Source organism: Elephantulus edwardii, unplaced genomic scaffold, assembly GCF_000299155.1.
Source record: "Elephantulus edwardii isolate Elephantulus edwardi_28Jun2011 unplaced genomic scaffold, EleEdw1.0 scaffold00099, whole genome shotgun sequence".
Classification (NCBI taxonomy): domain Eukaryota; kingdom Metazoa; phylum Chordata; class Mammalia; order Macroscelidea; family Macroscelididae; genus Elephantulus; species Elephantulus edwardii.
Genome location: NW_006399849.1, coordinates 4,485,826 through 4,497,636, shown reverse-complemented (window position 1 = coordinate 4,497,636; position 11,811 = coordinate 4,485,826). Strand labels below are relative to the sequence as shown.

The window sequence follows — 11,811 nt, the reverse complement described above, 5'->3', positions numbered from 1 at the left end:
TCCCTGCTTTCAGCTAAGATCCAACTAACATTAGCTGCAATGTCCTTAGTACCACGACCCTTTCTAAAATGGAAATATGGTAATAATGTGTGGCTTATCTACTCTTCAGGCTCATCAGTAAAAGAAACAGCAGTTAAGTGTAAAATTTGCCCTTATCTCTTGCCTGCCTCTACTAGTAATGATTTGAGGTTTCACTCTTCTAACCTATTTATCGAGTTCCATACTTTCTGTGAAAAGATAAAATGAAATAAAACATATGAAAAGCATGTAGGACATAAAGATATTCAGTAACACTTTGGTATTATGAATTCCTATTGTGAAGCTGGTGAAGAGTACTGAAGAGTCCCCAGACTGACAAAAGAACAAACAAGTCTGGCTTGGAGGCAGCCCGAGCAGGGTGTGCCTTAGAGGTAAGGAGGAAATTCTATCTCCCACACTTTGGGCATGTTGTCAGGAGAAGCCAGTCCTAGAAGACATCATGCTGGGAAAGGGGGGGGCAGACAAGGAGAATACCGTGAATAAGACTATTGACACAGGGACTGTAAAAATGGGCTCCAGTACATTAGAGATTGTGAGGATGGTGCAGACAACGTTCAGATCTGTTGTTGACTCAATGACACCTAACAGCAGCAATATTTCTGTTAAAAATGTTATCAGTCTCTCATTTATCTCTTATGTGTACAATGATTTGTAAAGTTGTAAAGCAAAGGGAGAAAACACACAAAACCTTTCAACTAGCAAATTTCTGTTCTCCCTTTTACAGAGCACTTAGCTATAAAACCTGTCTTCTTTCCATACCACATTCCTTCTCAAATACTAATTAGAAACTGTTGAATGAAGTATTGATATCAGATCAATTCATTAACTTTTCTGTCTAAATTTTAATGTAACTTTATTAATATTATTAAATCATTGCTTGATTAAATCACTGTTGCTGTTAGGCACTGTCTAGTATGACTCATAGTGACCCTATGAACAGCCAACCTGAACAGCCAACCCGAAACCTGCCCTTATCCTGTGCCATCATTTCTGACACACTAGAGCCCATTGCTGAAGTCACAGTGTCAATCCATTTTGTTGTGGGACTTCCTGTTTTTCGCGGTCCTTCCATCTTCCCAAGCACGATGTCCCTTTCCAAAGAATAGCCTTGCCTAGCTACGTGCCCAAGAAAGATGAAAGCTTTACCATCTCTGCTTCCAAGGAGCACTCTGGCTATACTTTACCCAAGACACATCTACTTGTTCTTCTAGCAGTCCATGGGAACATCACAACTCAAAGGCATTAAATCTTCTGTTATCCTTATTTATTGTCCAGCAGTGTGATGTACAGCAGATGATTGAGAAGATCATGGCCTGAATCTGGTGCTGCTTAGTCTTCAAACTGACATCATTGCTCTTTAGGAATTTTTGGCAAGGTCCCTGACAGCAGACTTGCCCAATGCAGTATGTCCCCTGATTTTCTGACTACTGGTACCAAGGATATTTACTGTTGATTCAAAAAAGATGTAATCAAATCACTGTTGCTGTTATGTGCCATTGAATCACTTGGGACTCATAGTGACCCTAAGTACAACAGCCCTACACCCTGCTCTATCCTGTGCCAATCTCACTGTCTCTGATACATCTACTCCCATTACCCCAGTCACTGAATCAATCCATTTCATTGAGGGTCTTCCTCTCCTGCACTGTCCCTCAAACCTCCCAACCATGACATTCTTCTCCAAGGACTGATCTCTCCTTGCAATATGTCCAAAGTATGTCAGACGAAGTTTCAGAATCCTTGCCTCCAAGGAGCATCCTGGTTTAATTCTCTCTCAGATGAACCTGTTTATTTTCTTGGTAGTCCATGGTATACTCAATACTCTTCTCCAACACCACAGCTCAAAGACATTAATTCCCTTCCTATCATATCTAGTCATCATCCAGCTCTCTGACGCATAGCAAGTGATTTCAAAGACCATGGCCTGTATCAGGTGCACCTTGTTCTCCAGAGTGACATCATTGCTCTTCAGTACTTTGGAGAGGTCTTTAACAGCAGACTTTCCCATCATAATACGTCTTTTAATATCCTGGCTATTGGCACCAAGAGTGTTGATTGTGGAGCCAAACAAACTGGAGCTGTTAACAATCTTAATCTCTTCATCATCTATCATGATGCTGCCAACTGGCCCAGTGGTGAGAATATTTGTTTTTCTTGATATTGAGCCTCAATCCATAATGAAAGTTATAGTCCTTGACCTTCTGCAGCAGGACCTTCAAGTCCTCTTTAGATTCATAAACAGGTTTGTGTCATCTGCATAACACAGATGTTTCATGAATCTTCCTCCAATCCTGATGCCACATTTCTCTAGTGGGCTCGAAAATATCAGCCCCTTTTCAATGCCTAGGGAATGAAGTTCAAATAAAAGAAGGGGGAATCTACCATTTGCTAAATGCTTATTCTGTGTTATATATGGTGCTAGATGATTTTATGGATATAAATGCCTATCATCAGAAGCAGTATGTGCAGCCATGTTAAAATTATTGTGAAAAGTATTTAAGAGGGATAGCCTGCTTTTTTGTCTATAATGAATTAAAAGAGATGGCAAATCCAGTTTCTATCTTATGCAGATCCCTTTCACTGCACCAGTTGAGGAATACTTCTATCGTCATTGAGGGAATACCTAGAGACAGACAGAGATTTTACAAGGTAGCTCATTCAATTGTCAAAGAGCATCAGCATAAAGTGGGTGCTAGCTGGTCTTAAGCAGACCTCTAACTCCTAGGAGTTGTATGTACAATAGAATGAAATGCTGCCTGGTCCTGTCCTATGCACAGGATTGATTGAGGACTGAACCACTGTTATCCTCAGGGTTTTCACAGGCTGAGTTTTGGAAGTAGACCACCAGGCCTTTATTCCTAGCCTGTTTTAGTTTTTAAGTACTGCTGACACTTGTTCAATACCACTGCAACGCACAAGCCTACTATGACATTAGAGTGGTGGCTATATTTGAGATACAATAGCCAGGAATCAAATATAAGTCACCTATGCAGTCAGAGAGAAATCAGCAACTGAATCACCATTGCCATCATTGCCATCAGTGGCATAATCATTAACAACATTAACATTTACTGAACGTTAACACTTACTGTTTTTGCTAATGTGTTAAGAGTTGTGCATATATTCTATGAAAACCCCAAAACAATTCTATGAAATCTGTATAATTAACATTATATAACTACTTAGTAATGTTATAATTTGATCATCTTTTGGCTAGTAGATGGCAATCAAAAAAAGACTACGCAGAAACAAAACCCCATTGTGCTAAATTGTTGAAAGTTCTATTTGTCTTTCATTCAATGAAGTGATGATAATATTATGTACCACTGAGTCTCCAGCGACTCATAGCAACCCTATGTACAATAGCTCTGAAGTCTGCCCTGTCTTGAGCCAATCTCATTGATTCCAACACGCCTACCCCCACTGCCCTAGTATTAATTACTTTATCAGTCAATCTCATTTGGGGTCTTCCTCTCCTGTACCATCCCTTCCACCCTTCCAAGCATCATGTCCTTTCTCCAAAGATCGGTCCCTCTTGGCCATGCGACCAAAGTATGTGAGACACAGCTTCAAAATCCTTGCCTCCAAGGAGAAAGCTGGTTTCACCCTCTCCGAAACAGACAGACAGACCTATTTGTTCTCCTGGCTGTTCATGGTATATACTCTTCTCCAGCACCACAACTCAAAGGCATCAATTCTTCTTCTGTCATCTTTAGTCATTGTCCAGATCTCTGATGATCACAGTCACGGTAAAATATGTGAGTACAGTATATCCTGTATCTATGCTGGGCTGGATATGTTAAAGAGAGACCATGCTTTTGATGAATTTTGCAAGCTAAGAAGCAGCTAAGTCAAGAATTGGAAGGGTATTCTAAAGCAAAGACAGCACTCTACAGCAGAAAGAAGCGGGTGCGAGATCATGGTGCATCTGCAGACCTCTAGGTAAGGAGTTCTGGTGGCACAGTACATTACATGTGCTACTATGTGAAAATCAGCAGTTTCAATTAACCAGCAGTGCTATGGGAGGAAGATGGGAAGTCTCTGCTCATAGAGATTTACATCTTTCAAAGCTGGATGGAGACTTGCTATGAGCACTCATTGGCTCAATGCCAATGGTCTGGGTTTTGGAAGTAGTTCAGCAGAATCCTTGGATGGTATAGTTAATGCTCTAGGCTGCTAAGTGAATGGCTGGAAGTTCGAGTCCATCCTAAGGTGTCTAGGAAAAATGTCTGGTGATCTTGTTTCAAAATGTCAGTCACTGAAAACTTTATTAAGGCGTACAGCTCTACTTTGACATACATGGATTTCTCAGAATTGCAATAAACTCAAAAGTAACTTTTTTTGGGACTTTTTGTTTGTGTGTTTTAATACGTCAATACTAAGCAATAAAATAGCTACCAATTATGGTATGTCTATGAGTTTTTGCAGGTCAAGTAACACTCTTTACACACTTCTATTATTCCCTATTTTTAAGCAGAGGATAATTCTAAATTATGATACAACTGAGATAGAGATCTTAGTATTTCATGCTCCTTCAATATTGGCTAAAGGGCCCAAATTATTAAACAGTGGGCCTGGAATGTGTTTCCTATTTTGAATTCCCTTTAAGTATATGAAGACTGTTTTTGTGTTTCTCTCTAGAGTTACCTTTTCTGGGGATAAACATCCTAAAACCCTTTACATGCTGCTCTCTGTGAAGTTCTGGGCTCTTTACTATCTGATTTATCAGGTCAATTTCATTTTAGGATGTATTATCCATGACTACTTATGGACTTAAGACTTGATATGGACCTATGAGCAAGAATTCAAATCCCTATCAACAAGAAAAATATGGATGAAACGGCATCAATTTACGTATCCACATAATTTTATCATCTTATTACTCTTTAACACACATGCTAAGCTTCTTTTCTAGTGACCTGTTATTTTTCTACTTAAAACTTTCAGTAGTTTTCCTTCTCAGAGTGGAAACGTAAAACCTTACAAAGGTTCTTCTCGTATGTTCAGGCATTCTATGTCTTCATTTCTCACCTGCTCATTCTACCACAAGAGCCTCTCTTCCTGTACCCACAATATCTCAAATATGCTTGTGCCTCAAAGTGCTTGCGCTTTTATCTTTATTTTTAAATACTATTTCCATTTCCTTCAGGCAAATGCCATCTATTCGGCAAAGCATATCCTGATTCCCGACTTCCAGTATGGACTATGTTCCTTTCCTTGCTTCTCTCTGTAACACTCTCCCCATCTAACACCAATCACTGATTGATCTATTTATACCTTTCTCCTCTTCCCTAAAAAATGTAAGCTCTGCGTACACAAAGCTTTTAATGTGTTTTGCTCTTTTTTTAAAATCCTGCCAAATACTGTCATTGTTGGGCACTGATTTCCACTCATTGTGACACTCTCTGACAGAGTTGGGCCACCCTCTAGGATTTTCTGGGTTACAATCTGTGTGGGAACACAGCATAAGTCTTTTCTTCTATGTAGTAGTGGGCAGGCTCAGACTAGAGATCTTTCAGTTAGCAGCCAAGTGTTTAATCCTGTGACACTAGGCAAACAGAAAATAAGCTCAGTAAGTCAAGGAAAGGAAAGTGTGATCTGATCAAGGATATGGTACAAGATAATGAGGAAGGTTCTAAATTGTAACCCACTGTGCTGTTATTGTCAAACTCATGTTTGTTGTTGTTCATAGCGACCTTATGACAGCCCTAAACTCTGCTCTGTCCTGTGCCAATCGCACTGTCTCTGACACTCCCATCCCAATTATCCCAGTCACTGAATCAATCCACCTCATAGAGGGCCTTCCTCTCCTGCGCTGTCCCTCCACCCTCCCAAGCATGATGTCCCTCTCTAAGGACCGGTCTCTCCTCACAACATGTCCAAAGTATGTTAGACGGAGCCTCAGAATCCTTGCCTCCAAGGAGCCACCCGGTTTAACCCTTTCCAGGACAAATCTGTTTGTTTTCCTAGCAGTCCATGGTATTCTCAATACTCTTCTCCAGCACCACAGCTCAAAGGCATCAATTCTCCTTCTATCCTCCTTGGTCACTGTCCCACTCTCTGATGTATAACAAGTGACTGCGAAGACCATGGCCTGTATCAGACGCACCTTAGTCTCCAGAGAGACACCATTGCTCTTCAGTACTTTGGAGAGGTCCCTAACAGCAAACTTTCCCATGGCAATGTGCCTTTTAATTTCCTGGCTGCTGGTGCCAAGACTGTTGACTGTGGAGCCAAGCAAACTAAAGCTGTGTACAATCTCAATCTCTTCACCATCCATCCTGATGCTGCCAATTGGTCCAGTGGTGAGAGTCTTTGTCTTCTTGACATTGAGCCTCAATCCATATTGTAGGCTGCAGTCTTTGACACTCTGCAGCAGGCACTTCAGGTCCTCTTCAGTTTCAGCAAGCAGGGTTGTGTCACCCGCATAACGCAGACTGTTGATAAATCGTCCACCAATCTTTACCCCACATTTCTCCTCATAGAGCCCAGCCTCCCAGATAATCTGTTCGCATATAGGTTGAAAAGGTATGGAGATAGGATGCATCCCTGGAGTATGCCCTTCCCAATTTTGAACCGTGCAGTTCCCTTGCTCTGTTCTGACGACTGCCTCCTGGTCCAAGTGTAAGTTTCGCATTAGAACAATCAAGTGTTCTGGGATTCCCATTCTTCTCAGAGTCAGCCACAGTTTGTTATAATCTACACAGTCAAATGCCTTTGCATAGTCAATGAAACACAGATAGACATTCCTCTGGTATTCCTTGCTTTCAGCCAAGATTCATCTAACATCAGCTACAATATCCCTAGTACCATGACCCCTTCTGAACCCAGCCTGGACTTCTGTACTAAATAAACTCATGTACTAAACAAAAATTCACAATATCTGCGTTTCGAGCCTGAAATAAGCTGGTAAAATATCTCATGAAGATACTCAAAACTCACTGTCAATGAGTCTGAACTGATTCACAGCTGACCTTCCAGGAAGTTTCCCAAAGTTGTGTCAATTGCACGGAAAAGAGACTGTCCATCTTTCCCCGTGGAATTACTGGTGGATTTGAGCCAGGAGAAAGGCACTGCTCTGGGGCTAGCAGCGCAACTCCCTAGGAGCTATGTCAGATTTTTAAAGTAATCTAGATGTAAACACTTTTGGCCTTAAATTAGTAATAATGAACACGATACCTAGAGCATATGAAGGATAATTTACTAGGAAATACAATTAATACATCAATAAATTAACTAAGGAGTTTGGGTTTGATCAGCATTGTAATAACAGAGACTAGAATCAAACTGTTGCTTTCTAAGCAGTGTAAATGTACGTTAGTTACCAAACTATGTTGTCTCATTTCCTTCATGTGTAAAATGGTTATAATGGTAAAACAATAAAAAATAGAAATGGTAAAAATGGGTAAAATACATAAAATAGTAACCACTTTCACAGTGTTTGTGAAATGATTAAACTAGACAATACTTGTTCCAGCACATGTATTGATTCATTTTTATTTGCATGTTGTTGTTCGGTGTTGTTGAGTGACTTTATGAAGATCAGATCTACACCCTGTCATGTGCTATCATCATCATCTCTGATAGACTTGAGCCGAATGCTGCAGTCACTGTGTCAGTCCATCCTGTTGAGGGTCTCCTCTCCTTCAATGATCTTCTACCGTTCCTAGCATGCTGTCCCTTTCAGAGGAACAGGCCCTCCTAACAACATGTCCAAATATGCGAGATGAAGCTTCACTATCACTGTCTGCAAGGAGTACACTGGTTGCACTTTCTCCAAGATATACCTGTTTGTTCTTTTGGCAGTCCACAGGCAATCAGCACTCCTCTAAGACACTATGACTCAAAAGCATTAATTCTTCTCTGTCATCATGTTCAATGTCCAGTTGTAAAGCAACTGACTGAAAAGACTATGGCCTACATAAAGTATACCTGAATCTTCCAACTGACATCATTGCTCCTCAGTAATTTGGCAAGGTTAGTCACAGTGACCTTCCACAATGAAAAGTGTCTCCTGATTTCCTAACTGCTGGAACCAAGGGTGTTGACTATGATGTAAGTAGGATGACATCACTGGCAATTTCAATCTTTTCTCTATCTATCACAATCAGTCTAGTGGTAAAGATTTTTGTCTTCTTGATGTTGAGATGCACTCCATCTTGAAGGCTCTAGTCCATGATCTTCTGTAGCAAACATTTTAAGTCTTCCTCGCTTTCAGCAAGCAAGGCTGTATCATCTGCAATAACACAGACTGTTGACGAATCTTCCTCTTATTCTGATGCCTTTCTTCTTTGTAGAGCCTAGCTTCTCAAATGATTTGCTCAGTATACAGACTGAATAAGTATGAAAAAAGGATACAACCCTGACATACACCTTTACCATGTAGGGTTCCCTTGTTCCATTCAGACAACAGCTTTTTGGTCTTGGTCCAGGTTTCATAGGAGTATATTCTCATTCTGTTAAATGTTAGCCATAGTTTCTTATGATTGTTTTGTCATAGTAAGCTATGATCACAGTATTTGGCATCTAAACTGTAAACAAACAAACAAATAAACTCAAAGGCCTGTGTTTCAAAGGAAGCAATCTACAGAAAGATACCATTTCTTTCATTTATGTCAAAGGCTGTAGGTACTTAAAATCTCTTACCAGTGTGTTTTCTCCACTGGCACTATTCCAGAGCCTCATTCGGTTATCCGTACCAACCGTGAGGAGATGAAGCCCATCACTTGTATAACATAAGCCATTGACTTTTCCATTGTGGGCTGTGTTTGCTGCAATAAAAAACATAGTTCATTTTATCTGTTCCTATATTCAGCAAGTTTAATAACTGATGATACAACTATCTAAAGATATTAAAGAACACAACTCAAATTTTAGTTGATTATTGGCAAGCTCTGGTGGTTTAGTGGCAAGAAGCTGCACTGCAATCCCAGAGGTGTGCAGTGTGAATCCACCAGATGCTCTGCTGGGGAAGGAGGGACAATCTCGTCCTGTACCAGTACATACACACAAAAATAATAAAAAAAAAATTAGTTGATTATGTTTAAAATTAAACAGTCCCTTTGCATTTATTTGTAGAACCATTAAAAGAGAGGAAAATAGGAAAACCAAAAGAACAAAAATTCTGTCAAGTATGAGAATTTCTCTTTAGAGAGTTATCTATGCTATGAAAGTCAATTAAAGGAACAGCTTAACACTAAGATCTTAAATACTTCTCATCACTTAAAGGGAAGATAAAAAGAAGCTCCAACAAGGAAAGTATGGCTATATTAGTTTCAATCAGTATTTATCTCTGTAAAAAGGAAGAAATCTGAGAAAGCATAATTCTAAATGGTCTGACTCACTTAATAAAAAAAGATTACCAAAACAATCATGGTTTTTGATACATAATTATGTAAATAAAAATTTTAATAGAAAATGAAATTCTGTTATAAAAATGTAATTAAGGTACTTATCACCTGGATTGCAATGAACTCTTATTTTGCTAATATGCCTACAAAAGTTACTATTATTAGGCTCTCGGCTGGATGCTGCTGCGCACAGGAGCCCGGGTTCGAACTCGTAATAAACTTTGTTAATTTGGCAAAAAAAAAAAAGTTACATTATTAGAACATGTCGAAGAAAGACAAGTTAGCTTATGTAAATTTAGAAATCAATTTATTGTGAATACTTTAAAAATCATAAAGTATTTCAACTTTTCAATAGAAATTTATTATTTACTTTTCATTTAAAGAAGTGATGTATTTTTGCCACTTTTCTAAATGAATGCACTCTTTACCTGATTCAACAGCTTGTGACTTTTTCCCATTATGTTGATCAAGAGTAATCAGACATCCTGACGCTCTTCTTACATCCCATAATTTTACTCGACTGTCCGCACTGAAAAGAAAGCAGCATTCACTGGCATATGGATCAAGGATAGAGATGATACTACTCATCCAACTTTCCAGTCGTTTGGCACACAGATGTTTCACTCTATTTTTATTGTTGTTGTGTGCCATCGAGTTGGAATCATATCATGGCTAACACACCAGTGGGTTTTCAGGGGCTTTAAATTGTATAGGCGATTACTCATCTTTCTCCTTTGAGCAGCTGATGGATTTAAACCACGTAACTCACAGCTTCTTATAACTAAGCCAGCTGAGCTTCCCTCTCACTGTATTAGTACAAAAGTATTTGTACATTTGGCTCTTCAATAAATATTCAGTTTAGGAAAAAGAAGTAGGAAAATAAATTAGAATCTTTCTTTCTCAAATTACCAGGAGTTATTTAAAAATTTAAAATTATTTAAAATTTGCTGCATTTTGTTACTGTTAATGAGACGATCATTAAATACTAAGATGTAAGAACATCTGCAAGATGCTAGAACAGCTTGACACTAAGATTGTGCACTCAGTGTTGAGCACCTGCAAGAGTTAGAGACTTGTTCCTTAGAGCGAGTTTGTTACTAATGTAAAAACTGGAAAATCCGGAACTCATGTAAGGTGGAAACCTATCAGAGAAGGAAAAATAAATCATGTTCCATTAACAGAGTTGTAAAAAAACCAACCAAATAAAACACAAATCAACAATAACCCCCCCCCAAAAAAAACCTCCCCAGAGAGTTGTATATACAATTGGCAAGATGCAACCTGTTAAAAATGGAAAATTTCCTCCTTGAGGAAAAGAAGTAGTCTTGAGCTTAAAAATGCATTTACAACATACAGTGTTATTTTTCCTAACAAGAAAATATTGAGAGTAAGGTGAATAATGAAGACATTAATTCTCATTTAGTTTTATGTAATCAAATCAATCTCTGTGGATATACAGAACTAAATTTAATGTCTTCCAGAAATTAGACTATAAATTTAATTTTATTTCAAGTAATTAGACTATAAATTTAATTTTATTTCAAGTAAGCAAAAAAGGAGTAACTACACTCTAACACCAATTTCAGCTTCTAGACTACTACTAAAAGAAAAACTTCCCAACCAATGCTGTAATTCCTTCACAACACCCTTCAATTTTTTTAACCTATTGAACTTACCTATGTAATTTTAATAAGAGCATTAAAATACATTTTCATTTCTATTTCTAACACTTGCATGTAAACACATGAACAATCAACCAACAGGCATTCATGTGTATAAATTTGTTGTTGCTGTGTACTGTTGAGTTGAAACTGTAGCTGATTCTTTGCTGGGTTTTCAGAGGAAATAAATCGCATGGGAGCAAACTGCCCAACTTTCTCCCTCAGAGCAACCAGTGGATCTGAACCACGTATGTTCAAGTTGGCAGCCCAATTCTTTACCACTAAGCAAACAGAGTTTTTCTGTATATATACTGGGAGACTTTAATATTCTTACAACTCAAGTGAACTACTGATTCTCCAACAAAATCCCATGTCTTTTTTTCACCCCCAGAAATAGAAGACCCAATAATCAAGGTTGCTTTAGGCTGAGTATTGATCAATCCAGGAAGTATTAAAAGAAGATGGAAAGAATATATTGAGTCACTGTATCGAAAGGAATTGGAAGACACAGAAGATTTTCATGAAACAACATATGAGCAAGAGCCTATGGTGAAGAAGTTCAAGCTGCTTTGAAGGAAATAACCAAAAATAAGGCCCCAGGAATAGATGGTATACCAATTGACATATTTCAGCTAACAAATGCTGCCCTGGACATGCTCACCAAGTTGTGTTAAGAAATCTGGAGAACAACCACTTGGCCAACTGACTGGAAGAGATCTATATTTGTTCCCATTCCAAAGAAAGGTGACCCAACAGAGTGT

General features: G+C 38.7%; 1 protein-coding gene across 1 annotated transcript in view; it reads right to left on the bottom strand.

The window, feature by feature from the left end:
• Positions 1 to 11,811, bottom strand: part of ERCC8 (excision repair cross-complementing rodent repair deficiency, complementation group 8) — a 69,503-nt gene that overhangs the window by 25,536 nt on the left and 32,156 nt on the right. Inside the window, exons 8-9 of the mRNA XM_006891511.1 lie at positions 9,818 to 9,918; positions 8,686 to 8,810 (exon numbers count right to left, since the gene is read on the bottom strand). Coding sequence (XP_006891573.1) covers positions 8,686 to 8,810; positions 9,818 to 9,918 — 226 coding nt within the window. The remainder of the gene's footprint in view (positions 1 to 8,685; positions 8,811 to 9,817; positions 9,919 to 11,811) is intronic.